The following is a 21955-nucleotide window of genomic DNA, read 5'->3' as shown; positions in this document are numbered from 1 at the left end:
TTTAGCGTTCGGCTTCAGGAGACAGCTGCGAAGCGGCGCGGGTGTTTTAAAAGGTCGCAGCCGGCCTGGGGGGCTTTCCACCCCCCCGAACCCCGAACCTGGGTTCGGGGGGGGTGGCAAGCCCCCCAGGCCGGCTGCGACCTTTTAAAACACCCGCGCCGCTTCGCAGCTGTCTCCCGAAGCCGAACGCGGAAGTTCGGCTTTTGCGTTCGGCTTCAGGAGACAGCTGCGAAGCGGCGCGGGTGTTTTAAAAGGTTGCAGCCGGCCTGGGGGGCTTGCCAGCACCCCTCAACCCTGAACCCGGAAGTTCGGGGTTCGGGAGGTTGCTGGGAAGCCCCCCAGCCCGGCTGTGAAATGCCGCTCATAGCAGCTGCTACGAGCGGCATTTCACCTTCCCTCCCAGGCAAAAAGATGCCGGCATTCTGGGATGATGGGGCTGGACTTCCCAGGCGGAAGGCGTGCCCCTCTCCCCGGCATCTTTTTGCCTGGGAGGGAAGGTGAAATGCCGCTCGTAGCAGCTGCTACGAGCGGCATTTCACTTTCTCTCCCAGGCAAAAAGTTGCCGGCATTCTGGGATGATGGGGCCGGACTTCCCAGGCGGAAGGCGTGCCCCTCTCCCCGGCATCTTTTTGCCTGGAAGGGAAGGTGAAATGCCGCTCGTAGCAGCTGCTACGAGCGGCATTTCACTTTCTCTCCCAGGCAAAAAGTTGCCGGCATTCTGGGATGATGGGGTCGGACTTCCCAGGCGGAAGGCGTGCCCCTCTCCCCGGCATCTTTTTGCCTGGGAGGGAAGGTGAAATGCCGCTCGTAGCAGCTGCTAGAGCCGCCGGCATTTCACCTTCCCTCCCAGGCAAAAAGAAGCCGCGCTGCTGCTCCAGTCGCCCGGTCCTCTCCTGCCTCCCGCGCCGATGTTCCCCACTGTGTCGGGGGCCGCCAGCCCCGAATCGGACGCACCCTCGCCGCTACCGCTGCTGCCGCACCCACTGCCCACCCCATTCTCGCTGGAGGTCTAGCCGGAGCCGGAGCCAGGTCCGCTCAGCTGCGCCTCCTCGCCCGCCGCCCAGCCGCCCAGGATGCTGACCTGCTACCTCGCGGCGTGCCCACCGCCGGCCCGATCCTGCGCCTCCTGCTTCCCCCCCCCAGCCAAAAATACAAAGGCGGTCTGCCGCTCCTGCGGAGCAATGGGAAGCTGAAGCCGCCGGCGGTTTCAGCCTCCCTTTGCTCCACGCTGCTCCGCCCTGCCTGTCTTTGTGTTTTTGGCTGGGGAGGTGAGCAGGAGGACCTTCCTGACTCCCTCCCCCCAGCACTTCACCCAGGACAACAGGCAGGGCGAAGCAGCGTGGGGCAAAGGGAGGCTCAAGCCTCCTTTGGTGGTGGCGGCCGGCTTCCCGGTTTCTGAGTTTTGGGCTTGCACGCATTAATTGCTTTTCCATTGATTCCTATGGGAAACAATGTTTCATCTTACAAACTTTTCACCTTACGAACCTCCTCCCGGCACCAATTAAGTTCGTATCTTGAGGTACCACTGTATTTCTGTCTATGGTGTCCCTGGAAAAAACGGTCAAAATTCCGGTTTCTTGCTACAAAAGAGGTGATATAATTTTGTTATCATTTAATTGAAAGAGAGATATACTTCCCCTGATATATCTTTTACTATTTGGCTTCCTAAATCTCATATAATGAGGTTTCTGATAGGGCAGGTTTTTGCACATCCTGAACCTACAGTCTTCATTATGTAACTAGAAGCAAAATAAAGATACAGTGAAATGCTCAGCTGAGCAGCATTTGTTAATAATTAGTGTAGTCATGTATTGACCCTCTTTAGGCCTTGATGATTCAATAGTAGGGATGAAGGTCACCTTTGTCTATTAATATTTAAAGAGCAGTGAAAAGCTTCTTGTACATAAGTAAAATATCTCCTCATTATCCCAAAGAGGATTGTATCTTTCCTTACAGCAGAAAATACCACGACAAGAATAAGGGCAGTTTTTTCTTTATTTCACTTTCGTTTCCTTTGAACTATCTCATAATCACAAAAGGGAAAAGTACTCAGCATTTTTTCTTTCTACTTATAAAAAGGTTCACCAAAGGGCATTTTAAGAAATCAGTAACAACATCCTGGCATAAATCCTCTGATGTGGTTTTCAAACTGATGTCAATCTATATTTGAGTTACATTTTAAAAGAGCAGAATCGAGGTGTTAGCAATAGCAACACCTCCATTGTTCATTCATTCATTTACATGCATATAGGAGAAGATCATTAAACAACCTTGTGAAATTTGATACAACCAGTATTCATGTTCAAATATTTTTGGATGTGAACTTGAGTTTGCTGAAGAATCTAGAGAATCTAGAGATCTATTCTTATAACAGAATTACAGACAAAAATTTACAGCAAGACAAGAGTTATTTTCTCATTTGCCTCCCCCTGGTCTTATTCTGGATATTCTATTCCATGACTAAAACCTTTGATAGTTATTTTCTCAATAATCACAAAACAGGTTCATTTTTAACTGAGCTGTTTTCATGAAAAAAACTGAGGGTTTTCTTTCCTCTGTGTGTTTGTGTGGATGTGGGTGTTTGCGTGCACGCGCACATGTGTTCTCCAATATTTGAGTATAGCAGGATAATTCGACAGAAAAAAACATGTATAACTCCTCCCTGGTACAAGCTGATACAGGAGGAGAAACTGGCCTAGAGGTTAAAAGCTACTGCTCTTATAGGCAGACTGTCCAGGTTCAAATCCCAGTAAAAGTATGGCTAGCTGATTCAATTCAATTCAATTCAATTTATTGGATTTATATGCTGCCCCTCTCCGAAAACTCGGGGCAGCTAACAACAGTCATGAACAATATACATGAATAATATACAGTAAAAATCCAATACTAAAAACTAACTTAAAACCCCTTAATGTATAAAACCAGCATACGTACAAACATACCATACATACAGTTGTATCAGCCTAGGGGGAGAAGAAGTCTTAATTCCCCCATGCCTGGCGGCAGAGGTGGGTTTTGAGTAGCTTACGAAAGGCAAGGAGGGTAGGGGCAGTTCTAATCTCTGGGGGGACTTGGTTCCAGAGGGCCGGGGCCGCCACAGAGAAGGCTCTTCTCCTGGGTCCCGCCAAGTGGCATTGTTTCGTTGACGGGACCCGGAGAAGACCCACTCTGTGGGACCTAACTGGCCGCTGGGATTCGTGCGGCAGAAGGCGGTCTCGGAGATATTCTGAGATATTCTGATGAGAGCTAAATAGCATGACTAGTCTCCCTTCATTTTCATTATCAGCAAAATGTCACGCTGTGTATTGCCAGCCCCAGAGACATTCAGAGACATTCAGTAATTAAATAGTTAACTGTGTGTATGTTAGTTTAGCTCCACCCATTATGATGTGAAATCCTGCCTGGACTGCCAGCATCACTTCCTTTCTCCTCTGAAGGATCCATCTTTTTCTAAACCTTCAACGATGTAAGACGCATAGAAATTGCCTGGGATCAGGCATTAGCTATTTTTGTTATTTTTATCATAAAAGTAACTTTGTTTGAAAGCCGTTTCTGTAACTTAATCCATCACCTCCAGATTTGATTTATTATAGCTCACGCGGGCTGTAATTTATCTACAAAATCTGTCACAAAAATATGTTATATATGTGTAGCTTATGGGGTGCTCAAGGAGGGATATCCTGTTACAGCAGCTCATTTAGGGCAGCTTGTTCACCTTTGGTCCCCACCTGTCACTCAGCTCCCACCTGTGGCTCCTAGTAACTGTAGCATATGCAGTGGGTACACCCCAGACCACAGGTTGCCCAAACTAGGCTGAGAGCAGCCGATGGGTCATTGACCTTCAGCGAGATAGGGAGTTATCTATCCCGAGCACGTGAAGAGATTCCAGCAAACTGAGTGGATGAAACCTACTAGAATAAGTTAACGGTGATGAAGGCGATCTCTGCAAACGATGTGGTACGCTAAGAGCACGACAAGACACGAAAGACACCCTGGTCAACCACTAGGAAAAGGGAAACTCTGACTGCAAACCTCCATTGTCTTGTGGCTATATCCATCATTGGAAAAGGCTTCAGGAGTAAACCTCGAGGCAAAATCCAGAGCCGGAGTCCCAGAGGCAGTTTGTGACTGTACAGCCAAATTTTGATAACTCCTGCAATGTAGCTGGAACCAATTGTATTGGCCTTTGCCATTCCATTGGATTATTTCAGAGAGGTGGAGATGGGGGATCTGCTACTTGGGTAACAGTCTATCCTCCATACTAACCTACCCAGGCTTCATGCTCCAGAGACATGATACCATGGTCTTTCGAGACTGAAGGATGCTAATGCAATGCATATACAGTGGTACCTCGGTACTCGAACGCTTCCTTTCTCGTACATTTCGGATAACGAACAAAATTTTTGGCAAAAATTTGCTTCGGTATCTAAACAAAAATTCGGATACCGAACAGCAACAGAAAATTTTGTTTATTATCCGAAATGAGGGGACGGGGTGAGAAGGAATGGGAGTCAGAATCCGACACGCCCATTCTGGCTGCCCACTAAACAGCCTCCCAGTCGTGCTCCAAGCTGTAGGGAGTGGGGGGGGGGGCGGCTGCAATACCGTCAGTTTCGGGGGAGCTCCTTTCCTCAGTGGTTCATCTTCCCTTTAAGCAGTTACACCAACTTTCTCTTTCCCGAGAGTAGCGACGGCAGCAGAGGCTTTCCTTAGAGCAGTAGCAGCGCCGGGAATGTCAGCAGCTTCCCTTTCTTATCTCACGTTCCCGGCGCTGCTGCTGCTCTAAGGAAAGCCTCTGCTGCCGTCGCTACTCTCGGGAAAGAGAAAGTTGGTGTAACTGCTTAAAGGGAAGACGAACCACTGAGGAAAGGAGCCCCCCGAAACTGACGGTATTGCAGCCGCCCCCCCCCACTCCCTACAGCTTGGAGCGGAAGGGTGTAGGAAGGGTGGGGCGGCTGCAGTACCGTCAGTTTTGGGGGGGGGCTCCTTTCCTCAGTGGGTCGTCTTCCCTTTAAGCAGTTACACCAACTTTTTCTTTCCCGAGAGTAGCGACGGCAGCAGAGGCTTTCCTTAGAGCAGCAGCAGCGCCGGGAACGTGAGATGAGAAAGGGAAGCCGTTGACGTTCCCGGCGCTGCTGCTGCTCTAAGGAAAGCCTCTGCTGCCGTCGCTACTCTCGGGAAAGAGAAAGTTGGTGTAACTGCTTAAAGAGAAGACGAACCACTGAGGAAAGGAGCCCCCCTGAAACTGACGGTATTGCAACCGCCTCCCCACTCCTTACAGCTTGGAGCGGAAGGGTGTAGGAAGGGTGGGGGCGGCTCAATACCGTCAGTTTCGGGGGGGGGCTCCTTTCCTCAGTGGTTCGCCTTCCCTTTAAGCAGCTACACCAACTTTCTCCTTCCTGACGGCGGCAGAGGCTTTCCTTAGAGCAGCAGCAGCACCGGGAACGTCAACGGCTTCCCTTTCTCATCTCACGTTCCCAGCGCTGCTGCTGCTCTAAGGAAAGCCGCGGCCGCCATCGCTACTGCCGGGAAAGAGAAAGTTGGTGTAACTGCTTAAAGGGAAGAAGACGAACCACTGAGGAAAGGAGCCCCCCCCCGAAACTGCCCCCACCCTTACTACAGCTTGGAGTGCTTAGACCTCATATCTTTATCCCATAGGAAATAAAGGAAATAGGGGCTGGAAACCAATTAAACCCATTTCCATTATTTCCTATGGGATAAATTAATTCGGTACTCGACCAAATCGGTTCTCGACCACACTTCTGGAACGAATTGTGGTCGAGAACCGAGGTACCACTGTATATATGATTCGACACAAAAATATTTAACCCTTCCCTGGTGCAGAGCTGAAGGGATTGGATACTGTAGCCTAGAGATTAATTCTCTGCCTTACAAGGCAAAGGTTGCAGGTTCAAGTCCCAGTGAGGGTATGGCTAGCTGATGAGGCCAAATTAAGGCCGAAATAGATCTATCCTAGTCTCCCTTAATTTTCAAATTCAGCAAAAAAACATGTGGCACATACAGATAGAATTGTCGGCAATCAATAAAATTAACTGCCTTGGAAATGGCCCTGGGTTGGGCCGAGAGGCAAATAAGGAGCTGTGATGTTCCTTCAATACATCAGGGTGATTCGACACAAAAATATGTAACCCTTCCCTGGTGCAGAGCTGAAGGGATTGGATACTGTAGCCTAGAGGTTAATTCTCTGCCTTACAAGGCAAAGGTTGCAGTGAGGGCATATAGTCCCAGTGAGGGTATATATATATTTCTTCTTTTCTGTCAAATCACATAGCAGCTTTTTTTTCTGTCAAATCACATAGCAACATAGAAATCCAATTAATAAATAGAAATCCAATTAATATTTCCCCCCCTGTCAAATCACCCTGGTATACCCAAATATGGGAGGGAGCATAGCTTGAAATAGATCTATACTAGTCTCCCTTCATTTTCATTATCAGCAAAATATGTTACACACCCACATGCACACACACACACACACACAATCATAAATGGACGTTATTAAATTTTTAAATATAATAATGATTACATTTGTAGATTTCTGTCTTGCTTCTTTTCAACCTTTTTATCTTAATCCATAGGTACATTTTAAAATAGTTTATCTTGACAGCAGGTGCCCTTTTCAGACAAATAAGTGGCCCATCTTTTACAACATCAAATATTTTATTGTTGCATTGAACTATATACGACAAATCTATTAGCTAACATTTTAATTGCCACATATTTTAAATGTCATATATATATTTTTTATGGGAGAAAAAAATTCAATGTACAGTGATACCTCTACCTAAGAACGCCTCTACTTAAGAACTTTTCTAGATAAGAACCAGGTGTTCAAGATTTTTTTGCCTCTTCTTAAGAAACATTTTCTACTTAAGAACCTGAGCCCAGAAAAATTTCCCAGGAAATTTGAGAGCAGTACGAAGGCCCGGCCAGTTTCCTGCCATTCCCCCTGGATTTCTCTCTCTGGCGCAGTGTATGGGAGGAAGCCTTGTGCCGGGTGTATGGGAGGCGCGTGCTCCTCCTCGCCGCCTCACAGTCCCTCTTTTTTTTTAAGCCTTAAAGTTTTGGATTTTTTTGATTCTCGTCACCTCACCTTCTTCCTTTGCCAGCAACTGTCCTCCTTTTTCCTCCTCCTCCCCCCACCCAAATTCCGAGCTTTTATTTCTTTCGTAATGGGTTTGCACGCATTATTTACAATACAGCATGTCAAGCCCACAATTAAATTATTTTTATTGAGGTTCTTTAGCTAATGCAATTAATATAATGTTGCTAATATTGTTCATAAGCAATTTAAAGCTTTGTAGAAGGCACAATTTACATAACAAATAGTCAAAATGAAAACCCAATTGATATAAGTAGTGTTAATTTGCAAAAAAATGGTTCGTTGTTTTACACAGATGCTGCCATTCATGCATGCATCAAAATCTATCCTAAAAAAAACCACACAGTGTTCAATACTTTATTTATATTGTTTGTATCAATGTATTAATTGGAAAAACTAAATCCATCTAAATTTATTGAAGTTAGCTGCAGTGCCAAATATGTTATATGCTCTAGCAAATAAATTGACTTACAATTGCACTGCACAGCGATCCATTGCTTTTGACCAATTCTGAATACAGCTAAATTGATCTTTATATACTGAGAGCAATTTAGAGAGAAGTTTAAGGATTCCATTAGTTAAACATATCTTTGCACAATACTTAAACTCAGCATTCCTCCTAGGCCATTTTCTTTGGCCACAGTACAAGTAAAACTACACATTATTAATGATCATAATTTGAATATAGTGGAATTTAACTGGGGAAAGTAAATAAATACTCTGAACCTCTCCGCCCCACTTTTCTTTTGCAAAGAGCTAGCACAGAGATACATCCACCCAAACTTTCTGCTTTACCAAGCAGTTCAATAAATTTAAATGTACACCACTGTTCAAATATTGAGACACAGAGAGTTAGAGTACCAGAAGCATTTTGAAATGAATATCACTCTAGTTTCTCACTTCAAGGAAGTTCAGTCTTAAAGGAAAAGAATAAGCAAATAATTTAAAATTGGGAATTACCCAAGATAAAGTTCTAGTGAACCCATCGAGAACAATCAGGACAAAGAAGACTTCCTAGGAATTCTTTTTTGGTACTAGTTATCCAAAAACTGCCACTGTTACCTGTTTCAGATCAGGCCATTCCTTAGGCAGAATGTGACAATGAATGTCAATTTTCATTTCTGCAGGTTCACCTGAGGATTAGCTGGCAATAAAGGTGTTTTTCCACACTTTTTAAACTTCAGCTAGGCCTATGTGGTATTTGTTGATTAACCTAATTGGCTACTCAGATCCTCCAACCATCTGATTGGGGTGGCTACCTAAATGAACCAATCAGGCAGAGTTTCAGGAGAGCTGCACTGTGCAATACTAAGCTACGGATGACTTTGCAAAGCCAGATAGTTTTATGTAAAAAATTGAGCCACACAAATATAAATTTCCTTACATTAATCTGCCTGAGAGGTTCAATTGCAGGACAAAGTAGTATACCTTTAATTTACAAGCTGAACAGCCTATAGACAAAGTTGTACACCAATGATGTAAATTCCATAGATTTAATAGTGAGGTTTTAACTAATGATCCCTTATGTTTTCCTAATTTATCTGAAACCCCTTTTCATTTAAAAAAGAATCTCAAGTTTACAATAACAAACATAATGCAAATTTATATTATTGTAAATCACCTGAGATTTTTTTTTAAATGAGAAATGGTTTTACATAAATTAGGAAAACCTGAAATAGTTTTAAAATTTTCAAATACAGTAATCCTATGCCAGACACAAGAGCAAACAGTAAGAATACTTTTCACAAAACAAAACATGATATGTAATTGTCCAATGTCAATTCATGTTCTGTATTTTCTAAAGAATGTTCATTTAAAGAATGTCATGCATTCTAAATTTAAAAAAATGAATTAGTGTGACTCCGTCCTTGAATAAAATAATTTCATTGCATTAGAGGCAAAAATATACCACTTTTAATATGTGGGAAGGAAATCAACCCCCCCCACCAGTTAACCTCCTATTACATCTCTCATCTTCTGATCTTCCTTTCAGCCAAATCCTGGGCAAAAGATTAGAGATTGTATTTACAAACAGATTTAACACCAAAACTGAAGTGAGCAAAAGGAATCTGCCTATTCAAATAAAGGAAATCTCTTTATGATATCTTCATGACTTCCCCTTTCTGACCAACATTTCCTCACTTTCTATGACGGAAGTGGCAGACTTGCATTGCTGCAAAAATGTTGGTTCTAGACGCAACAATTCTAATCCTGACATGCTTTGGCCCCATTCGAAGGACAGAAGGAAAGTGAAAGTAGTCCCCCACTTATGACCACAACTAAACCCAAAATTTCTGCTGTTAAGTGAGACAGTTGTTAAGGGATTGAAGAAGAAGTTAAAGAAACTTTACACCCTTTCTTGTCGTAGCTGTTAAGTGAATCACTGCCATTGTGAAGTCAGTAGCATGATTGTTAAGTGAATCTGGCTTCCCCATTGATGTTGCTTCTCAGAAGGTTGCAAAAAGTGGGATGCTGCAAATTGTCATAAGTACATGCCAGTTGCCAAGTGTCTGAATGTTGATCACATGACAGTGGGGATGCTGCAATGGTCATACGTGTGAGAGATGGTCATAAGTCACTTTCTCAGTGCCGTTAATTTTGAATGGTCATTAAACAAATGGTGGTAAATCCAGGTCTATCTCTATATACACACAGCTATGTGGATATGCCCACAGAAAAATAGTAACATAAAATATTTTTCTGTGCATAGATATGTTTGGGGAAAATGGGTTAAATACTTTCTCTTCTCAAGTTATGGACCCAATCTAGACTCTGACTTCTATTTAGCAAATACAAATACAAATAAGCACAGGTTCATCTTGGGAATAGTCCGATGCTTTTATTAACTTCAACAAGGCCAAATGAAAAATGATGAAGTAATTAAGCGATAGAAAAAAATAATTACAGCCAAATTGCTGTACTGGCATAATAGTTCCAGCTTGTAACTGAGAAAGATAAAGCACAAAAGGGAGTCACAAAAGAATGATGGAAGCGTGGTAAATGTTGTTGCTATGGAGAAAAAGCCAAGGATAGTAGCATTGTACAACCTCAGCCTCTTGACTTCACATCGGGGCAGGGGGTGGGGGGGTGGGGAGGTAATTCTGTGCTGCCTGATGACATATTTCAACAAATTATAATCAAATCTAGATTGAAAGAATATAAAAATATTGACAAAACAGTGTTGCTGCTGAGAGGATATTGATTTGTTTATCCAATAGATGTTGTGAAATAAGTGATATCAATCACTGACCTCAGCATTTTAGAGTAAGCCTTCCAGGAATAGCAACTAATTTTTATCCCAAAGGTGCTTCCCCCTGCCCCCGCAATGGCAACTGAACTTTCTTGGTTTTTTTAAAATTGGAAAACATTTTCTAGATAAGAACCGGGTGTTGAAGGTTTTTTTGCCTCTTTTCAAAAACCATTTTCTACTTAAGAACCTGAGCCCAGAAAAATTTCCCAGGAAATTTGAGGGCGGCACGAAGACCCAGCCAGTTTCTTGCCATTCCCCTGTTAATCCCGGCTGTTGAATCCTATGTAAATAGTTGCTCCTATGTAAAAAATGCTGTCTCTATGCAAGCTGTGTAAAAATAGAAGTCGCGCCTGATTGGCTCAGACGCTGACAGTTCTCTTTTGGCGGGAGCCGCAAAAGTATAAAAGGAGCGCTTGTTCTCTGTTAAAGTTAGACGCATTCCAGCTGAATGTCACTTGTCTTAAACAGCTGAAATAAAGGAACCGTCTTGTTAGCCTCCTGTCTCTGGACTCTTCACTGGCGACGTCGGACGGAAGAACCACGCTCTCACCATGAACAACCTTCCAGTCGGCCGGGCTCCTGAGTTCTTCGATCCGGAGAAAACCTCCTGGGATGCCTACATGGCCAAGTTCGAGATCTTCCTCGAAGCTGCCGGGATGAGGGACGCCAACACCGAACGGAAGCGGGCAATCTTCCTGAACTACTGCAGCTCAGAGATATTCGATCTCGCCCAGACCCTAACTGATCCGCTACTGGCCAACTCCGTCACTTGGGATGTCCTGAAAACCAAGCTCGCCACCCACTTCAAGCCCACGAAGCCAGCCGTCGTGTTCCGGCACCAGTTTTCCAGAATGGGCCAGCTCGAATCCGAGTCAATAAACCAGTACGCTACGCGTCTTCGTACGGTGCTGTCAAAATGTAAATTTGACAACCCAGAAGCTCGCCTCACCGATGCCCTCATTTTCGGCATGAAAAATGCTACGGTCCGCAACAAGCTCCTCACAGAAGACGAGCCTTCTCTCCAAGCAGTAATCAAGCTGGCACAAACCGCAGAAGTCGCCGACGTTGCTGCCAAGGAGTTGAAGAAACATGACAAGCAGGAAGTCGTCGCCCAGATCGACTCCAAAGCTTCCCGCGCCGAGGCCCCAGACGACCTCAGCCCACCTGCCTTCTCCGAGGACAGCTGTTTCCTGCTGCAACAGGACCAGTCGAGACAACCCAGATACCCTCGCCCCGTCGCCCCCTGCTCCGGCTGCCGAGGGAACCATCCGCGCCAACGCTGCCCTTTCCGGGACGCCATCTGCCGCCTCTGCAACCTCCGGGGCCACATCGCCGAAGCCTGCAGAGCCCCCATGCCAGAAGACTCTTTTTCCACCCCGCGGCCTCCTCGGTTCCAGACCCAAACAGCTCAACCGCGCAAAAACCGACTTCCTCGGTTTTCCGGCTGCAGAAACTACTCAACCGTCAACCGCGACTACGCAAGAGGTAAAAAACATTTTTCCGTAAATAGCATGGCAACAAAAAACAGGAGCAAAATCATAATTTTGCTGCTCCTAAACAACAAGCCGTGCAACATGGAACTGGACACTGGGTCTAAGTATACCATTATGCCATGGGAAAAGCTAAAATTGTACATGCCTAGTCTCTCAAAATCTGATCTTATGCATACTACTTTAGTAATTAAGGATTTTCAAGGGGGAATAATACCAGTATTGGGAAAGGTAAATGTGCCAATTATGTTCAAAAATGTCAAATGTAACCTTCCCTTGATTGTTGTTGCAGGGGCTAGGCACTCTCTTCTGGGATTGGCATGGATGGATCCTTTGGGTATTGAAATCTCTGGTATTTGTAATGTCAAATCTGATGACATTCCCAACTTCTTGCAGGAGTTCCCTGAGGTCTTTAGCTCCACTTTGGGGTCTTACAAAGGGCCACCTATCTCCTTTTCTATTGACCCTAAGGTCCCCCCTGTCAGGCTCAAACCCCGTAGGGTTCCCCTACCGCTTCTTCCAAAGCTTGATCTACAGCTTGACAAGCTTATAGGCCAGGGCATTTTAGTCCCCGTGGATCAAGGGCCTTTGGAAACACCCATAGTCACGCCTTTAAAGCCTGATGGCTCTTTGAGGGTTTGCGCTGACTATAAGTCAACGCTTAATAAGGCCCTCCAACATCACCCTTACCCCATTCCAGTGGTGCAACAACTTCTTCACTCCCTGGGGGAAGGGAAAGTGTTCGCCAAGATCGATTTGGCGCAAGCTTATCAACAGCTCCGTCGATGAGCCAACCGCACTCGCGCAGACTATTGTCACTCACAGGGGGGCGTTTAAATGTACCAGATTGCAATTTGGGGTAAGCATAGCCCCTGGGATTTTTCAGAGCATAATGGAACGCTTGTTGTCAGGAATTAAGGGCACTATTCCCTATTTTGATGACATATTGATTTCAGGAGAAAACCAATCTCAACTCAACCAGAGAATAAGGGAGGTATTACATAGACTGCAAGCTAAAGGTCTAAGAATCAAACCAGACAAGTGCGTTTGGGGAACTAGCAGTGTGGAATTCTTAGGGTATAGGATTGATGGCGAAGGCATCCACCCCACTACTGAAAAATTAAAAGCCATTAGAGAAGCCCCAGAGCCACAGAATAAGACAGAATTGCAGGCATTTTTAGGCCTTCTAAATTTTTATTCTGTTTTTTTAAAGCAGAAGGCAACAGCAGCAGAGCCTCTACACCGGCTGCTTCAGAAGGGAACTCCTTGGACATGGGGGAGAACTGAGCACGAAGCCTTTTCGCAAATAAAGCAGTTGTTAACTTCCAAAAGTGTGGTAGTTCAGTATAGCACTTTGCTACCCGTCAGGCTTATGTGCGATGCGTCCCCGTATGGGGTCGGGGGGGGTCTTGGCACATGTCTTGCCAAATAATACAGAAGCCCCAATTGCTTTCTTTTCCAGGACAATGACTAGTACTGAGAGAAATTACAGCCAGCTAGATAAAGAGGCTCTAGCTATAGTGGCTGGGGTAAAAAAGTTTCATAACTACCTTTTTGGCAGGAAATTTGAGTTAGTCACTGACCACAAACCCTTGCTAGGCCTGCTAGCCCCTAACAAACCAACACCTCCGTTTATGTCTCCTAGACTAATCAGATGGGCATTGTTTCTTTCAGGTTACCAGTATGAGCTTATTCATAAAGGAGGTAAAGCCATCAACCACGCAGATGGTCTAAGTAGGTGCCCCATGGCAGAAATAGTTGAGGACCCAGCCCCATCTGCTGATGTTTTAATACTAGAGCTTGAGGATAACCCACTAACAACAGCAAAAGAGGTTGCTGACCACACTCAGCAAGATCAGATTTTACAAAAGGTGGTAAATTGTGTACTCAAGGGGTGGCATAACAACTCTTTAGAAGCAAACTTAATTGAGTTTAAAAACAAAAGACTGGAACTGTCATATGTAAAGGGTTGTCTGTTGTGGGGTGATAGAGTAATCATTCCTGAAAGTCTAAGGACTAAAGTACTCACTATGTTACATGTGGGCCATCCTGGTATTGTCAGGATGAAGGGTTTAGCTAGGGGGCACTTATGGTGGCCTGGTCTGGATACAAACATTGAAAGGTGGGTAGCCAAGTGTGACCCATGCCAAGAGTCACAGCCAAATCCCCCCAAAACAGCTCCAGTTGAGTGGGAGCAACCTGCAGGGCCTTGGTCCAGGGTCCATATTGATTTTGCAGGGCCAGTGGGGTCTCAATATTTCTTGATAGTGGTAGATGCATTTTCAAGGTGGGTTGAAATTATTGCAATGAATAATATAACCACTAGTGCTACAATTAAGGTTCTGCGCCATTTGTTTGCCACCCATGGCTGTCCTGACATCTTAGTGTCAGACAATGGGCCACAATTGACAGCCAGGCAATTTGAATTGTTCTTGGATAACTTGGGGGTCAGACATGCTCTCATCTCGCCTTACTCGCCATGGGCTAATGGGTTGGCAGAACGGTACGTTCGGGTGGCCAAAGAGGCATTGCACAGGTCAGGCCCTGGGGATGTACAACAGCATCTGGACCAATTTTTGTTAACACAACATATTACACCTAACTCCCACTCCCACTGATTGACCATTAATATTGACCGTAGTTAATGCATCTTAAGAGCTCTTTCAAGTTTTCATATGTTTCTTTCATTGCAACTGCATATGCAGCTGAAATGGATGGTAGCTGATTGCCATTATGAAGCAATACAGCTGCATAATATATCATATACAGTGGTACCTCGTGATACAAACCCCTCGTGATACAAACACTTCGAGATACGAATCCGGGGTTCAGAAAATTTTTGCTTCTACTTACGAACTTTTTTCGCCTTACAAACCCACCGCAGATCGCAAAATGGCGCTCCGCTGGGTGCCACCGCCCGGCTGACACCTTTTAAAACAGCTGGGGGGCTTCTCGGCGTTCTCCTGAACCCGAACCCAAACCCGAACTTTTCGGGTTCGGGAGGCCGCCGAGAACCGCGGCCGAAATGTGGCTTCCAGGAAGGATGTCTTCGAGACGTCAAAGTTCCGCCCATGGAATTCCCTATTGGGATTCCCCACCTCCTTTCCAGCCTCCAGATCGGCCGAAAATGCCGCCATCGATCGCAAAAACGGCGCTCCGCCGAGTGGCACCGCCCAGCTGTAACCTTCTGAAACAGCCGGACGCTTCTTGGTGGCCTCCGGAACCTGAACCCGAACCCGAACTTCCGGGTTCGGGTTCGGGAGAACGCCGAGAAGCCCCCCTGCTGTTTCAGAAGGTGACAGGCGGGCGGCGGCGCCCAGCGGAGTGCCATTTTGGGATTTCCCCCCCCTTGCACGCATTAATCGCTTTTACATTGTTTCCAGTGGGAAACGTTTCGTGTTACGAACTTTTCGCCTTACGAACCTCCTTCCGGAACCAATTAGGTTCGTAAGACGAGGTATTACTGTATATCATATCATATTGTATCATGTAAACTAGAGTTAATATACATTTTTAAACGTTATTTTCATTTTAGCACCCCAAAATTATGTAAGAAAATCTGTTTTCATGCTTGCAACATTTTACCTGTAAAACAGTGTAATCTTTATTCTTGATGAACTTATCTTTTCTTTTATGTACACTGAGATCATATGCACTAAAACAAATTCCTTGTGTATCCAATCACACTTGGCCAATAAAATTCTATTCTTTTCTGTTCTGTTTGTTTGTTTATTTGTTTATTTAGTCCAATACAAATTGAAAGTTAAAGAGAATAAAAACAGTAGTAGTAAATATCAGGGAAAGGATAGAAGAAAAGATATGAGAATAGAATACGTCAATGAAGAGTAGAGGAAAGGATATATGAATGGGAGAAAAGATATATAAAATATAGGAGAGACAATTGGACAGGGGACGGAAGGCATCCTAGTGCACTTATGCTCGCCCCTTACTGACCTCTAAGGAACCTGGTGAGGTCAATCGTGGATAGTCCATTCCGTTCCATTCTGTTCCATTTCATTCCTTCCTATTCCATTCCATTCTATTCTATATAAAGAATAATAATTCTTACCTAACAGCTGGTATGTGACCCACTTATTTGTAGATTAGTCTGACTTGTGAATTCAGTCTACATTTGGGATTATCTTCTGATTGTACCTTTATTTTTTTTCTAGGGAATAAATAAATTCTGCAAATTGAACCAGAGGTGGCTTCTTCCCAGTTCGGACATCTTGTTTTTTGGTTTTTGCATCTGCGTGTGCTCAGAAGCTGTTTTTTTAGCACTGTGTGTGCGTGTGTGCGCACAGCATGCTACACACATGCGCATCTAGGCAGAACATCAAGGAGCGAACCGGCAGCAAAGCAAACCAGAACCTACCCCTGGTTTGAATATTATTTAGGAGTTAACTAGAGGTTTCCAAAATCTCTATGGAAGAGAGAGCAGAATGTAATATAGTGTAGACCAAAACCCTGAAAGTTGAAAACTTTTATCTATGCTAGTCAGACCCATACCTTACCAATAAGGAATTTAATTCCTGCTAAATGTAGAGAACAGCTTCATACAATACCTTGACATCATAAACAATTCTAACAATGGGAAGAGTTTTTAAAAATTATTCTAATATTTAACAATAGTTTGAGATCGTCCGGATTTCTAGAGTGGGAGAGTAGAATTTTAACATTTTGGCAGGAATTGAATTAGATTATTCTTTGTACTATTAGTACTAACATTTATTTTCATTATGATTCAGTCTTCAAGCAAATTCTATTATTATCATTATTATTGCTTCTGCAGTTTGCAGTACTGTACTGATAAAATGACCATTCACAAATATATATTTAAAGTTAATGGACAATGCCATCTAGTGGCATGACCCATAACTAAATTTCTGCCTTCATATTTGTATTGACAAATGACATTACCTACAGTAATTTAACAGAAATAATTAAAATAAGAATTTAAAAATGTAATGGAAACGACTAGTTACATATTATTGCTCGTATACGAAGAGTGCATATTTTTCTAAGTTCAGTGTCCTCCACTGATACCTTAAATTGGCCTGTTGTTCAGATCTGTAAAAGTGGTTACAATTCCCAAACCGTGCTGCAACACCCTGGTAAACTCTGAGGGTTGCTGTGGGATATATTTATTTATTTATTTATTTATTTATTTAATTTTATTTTATTTATTTATTTTATTTGTCATACAAATATAGTATTGTATATATTATGTTTAACATAATATAAGATTAAAGTAGAGATAGAAAAGATAAAAAAGACATTTGGACAGGAACCGTAGACACAAAGGTGCACTTATGTACATTCCTTAAACCAACTATGCTGATATTTTATCCTGAAAGAAAATTTATATGTGTGTGTGTAAATACATTAATGCTCAAAATATTAATTATATACAATTAACTAACCCCAGTCTTTCTGTTTGTTTTTTTAATTTTTAGTTAATTATGTTTGCCTAGCACAGAAATTTCCAAATGTTTCAATTGATGGCATCCCAATGGTTCCTTACTTCAGCATCTACACCAGCAAACTTTAGGATTTTAAATATTTCTCTTGGAACAAATGTTGATAACAGTTTTCTCAATTTATTTATAAATCTTTCACATAACATAACATTATTATTGTATAGTGGACTTCAATAGACAAGAAGCAGAACAGCATAGTTACAACAGCATTTATTGACTCAAAATTGGAAACGAGAAACTGCAGGCAATTCTTTTTTTAATTTATACTCTGGGCCCACAGGACCTTAACCAATCATAATACTTCAAAAAGCCCACCCAAATATGAATGTGATAAATTTCCCACCAAAACAGTTGGAGTTAACAGTTAGGGTCATCTAAAGCAGTGTTTTTCAACCAGTGTGCCGCGGCACACTAGTGTGCCGTGAGACACGGTCAGGTGTGCCGCAAAGCTCAGAGAGAGGAAAAAAAACAAGAGAGAGAGAAAGAAAGCAAGAGAGAGAGAGAGAAAGAGCAAGAGAGAAAGAAAGAGCAAGAGAGAGAGAAAGCAAGCAAGCAAGAGAGATAGAAAAAAACAAGAGAGAGAAAGAAAGCAAAAGAGGGAGAGAAAGAAAGCAAGAGAGAGAGAGAAAGAGAAAGGGAGAGAAAAAGAAAGAACGAGAGAAAGAGAGGGAGGGAAGGTGGGAGAGAGAAAGAGAGCAAAAAAGAGGAAGGAAGGAAGGAAGAGAAAGAAAGGAATGGAGAGAGAAAAAAGAGGAAGGGAGAGAAAGATGGAGGGAGAGAGAAATAGAGCGAAAGGGAGGAAAAGAGAGAATTTTTTTTGTCCAAACTTTTTTTAGCCGCCCCCCCTCTCCACTCAATGTGCCCCATGGTTTTGTAAATGTAAAAAATGTGCCGCGGCTCAAAAAAGGTTGAAAATCAATGATCTAAAGGTTAGTTTCACTTTAGCAGGACTTAACACAACCATATATATTTTCAACACATAACAATTATCTTCCCCAAAGAAACCTCTAAAATATTTCTTCTGTATTCTCTTACTATATTTTATTCCAAACCATTCAACTGCTCTGATTTTTAATTCCATTGACCATATTTTTGGAGTATAAAACACATTGGAGTATAAGATACATCTTAGTTTTTGGAGAGGAAAATAGTGGTAAAGAATTCTGCCTACCAGGTAGTCATCTGGCTAGTTTTCTTAGTCTGGTCAGCTTCAGCACATTATTTCGCTGTTTCTGAGTACACACATGCACCTTTTATCCCCTGGTGGGGATAAAAAAACCAGCTTCTAAAGCACAGCTGATTGTTGAAGAGAGAAACAAAAGTGGAAGATCGCTTCACTTGCTAGCGCCTTATTAGGGCTGAAAAACAGCTTTGAAATAGCTACATTCTGAGCATAAGAGGCATCCAAATTTTCAGCTTCTTTTAGGGGAAGCTGAAAATGTCTGAAAAACATAGTACTTTGCTGAAAGCTGAGTTTTTGGGTCACTTTATCCACTTCTAAAACCACTTTGGTTTTCATCAAGATCATTCTGCATTTTCTCTCTCGCTTTTAGTTTTAACTGCTCCTTGCTGTCTTGGACTACTACAGTCTTTTATCTTTTTTTCTATACTCATTGTATTGTATTTCTGTGTCATCCTCATGTGCCATTATGTTGGTATTAGCTCTTAATGTTTACATTGATCAGTGATGGCGAATGTTTTTTTTCCTTGGGTGCCAAAAGAGCGTGCACATGCACTATCGTGAATGCGTGAGTGCTCACACCCATAATTCAATGCCTGGGGAGGGTAAAAACAGCTTTTCCCTGCTCCCCAGAAGTGATGGGGATGGCGATGGCTGGTGATGACGAACTTATGGCATGGCCATATCTGCTGGCACACAATCCGTTACCCAGCTGAGCTCCCCAGAAGGCCTCTGGAGGCCAAAAATGGCCTGTTTCCCAACTTCTGGTGGGCCCAGTAGGCTCGTGTTTCATCCTCCCCAGGCTCCAGAGGATTCCCTAGAGCAGGGGTCCCCAAACTTTTTACACAGGAGGCCAGTTCACTGTCCCTCAGACTGTTGGAGGGCCGGACTATAAAAAAAACTATGAACAAATCCCTATGCACACTGCACATACCTTATTTTAATGTAAAAAACAAAATGGGAACGTACTATTTGGGGGGGGAAAGAAGTCTGAGATTCATATATGTTTATGTTTTGTTTTTAATTTTCTTTTGTTAACATCTGATTGGTTATAAAAGGTTTTCTTGGTTTATAGAAAAATATATAAAAATATTTATAGAAAAATATATAAAGAAAGAAGAAAGCACTTTGGCATAATGGTTAAGTTAGAAATATAATTGGTGTTGTACTTTTAGAAGGAACATTAAGGAGGGAATTTAATTAAAAGAAAAGTATGTACCTGGATCACAACATTAGAAAAAAAAACTTTTGCAACTTTTTTGATGATTGATATTAGTTACTGACAAAATACTGCATTTTATTCAGGGAAAATTAGATGGTACATTGTATTGTTTGAATGTATGTTGAGAGAATTTTTTTAAAAAATTTACACCGCCCCCCCAAAAAAGTCCTTCCTTCCTCCACCCCTCAATTCATTTCATTCTTCCTTCCTTCCTTGTTCCCTCCATTTCTTCTTCTTTCCCTCCCTCCCTCCTTCCCTCCTTTCCACTTCTCTCTTCCCTCTCCCTTTTTTTCCTTCTGTCTCATTTGTTTTGTTTCCCTCTCCCTCGTTCTTTCCCTCCATCATTTTCTCATTTTTCTCTTTCTCTCTCTCACATTCCCTCCCCCTCTCACTTGTTTTCTCTCCCTCTCTCTCATGCTTTCCTTCTCTCTCTCTCCTTTTCTTCTCTCTTCCTTCCTCTCTTCTTTTTTTTTCTGCCCTGCAACGCGCCGCGAGCCAGTCGGCTGCAAGCAGAAGCTCCAAGACAGTGGCACCAACGTCGGGTCGCAGTACATTGCTGGCGCTGCGCTGGGCCTGGGCACAGGGCTGGCACTGGCCCGCTGGCTGGGCCGGGACGGAGGTGCCAGCCCCATGTCCAGCGCAGCGCCAGCAATGTACGTAACACATCAAGCCGCCGGCGCCGGTGCCTTGCAGCCAACCGCCCCACCGCCGCCTTACGGCTACTGCTTAGTGCCCCCCCCCGCTCGACCCACATTTGGCGGCGCCACCTTCGCGGCTTGCCCTGCTGCCCCGCGCCCGCCAGAGCTGCCCAGTGCAGCCGAAGCCCGGGGCAGAGTAGGCGGCGGTGGCTGCTTCAGGCCCGCCCCCAAGCTGAGCTTCCTTTGGCTTCCTTCGATGCAAAGCTGCAAAGCTCACCTGCCGCCTCGAAGGAAGCCAAAGGAAGCTCAGCTCAACGAGGACCGGGTGTTGGTCCCTTGAAGCTGCAGCCGCCGCCGCCCACCAAGGAGTTCCCTTCGCCCGAACGGAGGCGGCGGCGGCGAGCTCAAGGAACCAAGAGCCGGTCTTTCTCCGTGCTGAATTGTTGCAGCTTCTGAGGCCGCCTCCGCCTCCAGGCGAAGGGATCTCCTCGGTAGGCGGCCTCGGTCCGAAAAGGACCGACTGTTGGTCCCTTGGCGGAGGCAGAGGCGGCCTCAGAGGCTGCAACAATTCAGCACCGAGAAAGACTGGCTGTTGGTCCCTTGAGCCCGCCGCCGCCACCTCCGTTCAGGCGAAGGGATCTCCTCGGTGGGCGGCGGCGGCGGCAGCTTCAAGGGACCAACAGCCGGCCCTCGTTGAGCTGAGCTTCCTTTGGCTTCCTTCCTTTCTCCACCAAGGAGATCCCTTCGCCCGAACAGAGGCGGCGGTGGCGGGCTCAAGGGACCAAGAGCCGGTCTTGTTTACTGCCCCCTCCAGACGCTCTTGCAGGGCTTCCAGGCTCCCCGCGGGCAGCGAAGAAGCAAAAAAGCAGCACTCTCCCGCTCTCTCTCTCCCTCTCTTTCTTGCGTTATTTCTCTCTCACACTCCCTTTCTATGTCTCCCTCTTTCTCTCTCTCTCTCTCCCCCTCTCTGCAGCAGACCCCCCACACGCCAAAAGTGCCCAAGCGCGCGCAAACCTCACCGGTGCAAAAAAAAAAAAAAGCAAAAAAGCGGCACTGGAGGGACAAAGACGGTCTGCAGCTGAGCGTCTGGAGGAGGAGGAGGCGGAAAGCCAGTGGGCGGGGAGGAAAGCAATTGGCCAATTTCTTTCTCAGAGGAACTGTTGCTGCTCTGCCATAGGGTGCTTTCCTCCCCGCCCTCCTGGCTTTCCTCTTCCTTGCCGCCGCCAGACGCTCGGCAGCAGAGTGGAGATGACATTCGGAACTTAGTATATTATAGATGGTAAAATCTCGTACGCTGCCACGGGCCGGGTAAATGACCTCAGCGGGCCGCATCCGGCCCGCGGGCCGTAGTTTGGGGACCGCTGCCCTAGAGCCTAGGAAAGGGTAAAAATGCCTTCCCTCACCCCCCCGGAGACTTTCTGGAAGCCAAAAACACCCTCCCAGAACCTCTGTGCAACCTAAAAATCAGCTGGCCAGCACATACATACATGTTGTAGCTGAACTAGGGCAACGGCTCGCAAGCCAGCAGATATGGCTCCGTGTGTCACCTGTGGTACCCGTGCCATAGGTCTG

General features: G+C 44.6%; 2 protein-coding genes across 4 annotated transcripts in view; both read right to left on the bottom strand.

Moving 5' to 3' along the window:
• ACMSD (aminocarboxymuconate semialdehyde decarboxylase) overlaps positions 1-8291 on the bottom strand; it is a 41349-nt gene extending 33058 nt beyond the window's left edge. The window contains exon 1 of one of the 3 annotated variants that reach the window (XM_070731245.1): positions 8186-8291. In XM_070731245.1, coding sequence (XP_070587346.1) covers positions 8186-8242 — 57 coding nt within the window. In that variant the 5' untranslated portion in view covers positions 8243-8291. Of the gene's footprint in view, positions 1-8083 lie in introns of all 3 variants that reach the window. The other 2 variants (XM_070731236.1, XM_070731255.1) reach the window with 2 other exon arrangements.
• The window catches only part of CCNT2 (cyclin T2), a 365293-nt gene that overhangs the window by 66821 nt on the left and 276517 nt on the right, over positions 1-21955 (bottom strand). The gene's annotated exons all lie outside the window — the stretch shown is intronic.

The sequence above is a fragment of the Erythrolamprus reginae genome, chromosome 1 (genome assembly GCF_031021105.1).
Source record: "Erythrolamprus reginae isolate rEryReg1 chromosome 1, rEryReg1.hap1, whole genome shotgun sequence".
In the NCBI taxonomy this organism is placed as follows: Eukaryota; Metazoa; Chordata; class Lepidosauria; order Squamata; family Dipsadidae; genus Erythrolamprus; species Erythrolamprus reginae.
This window is presented reverse-complemented; position numbering and strand designations above follow the sequence as displayed.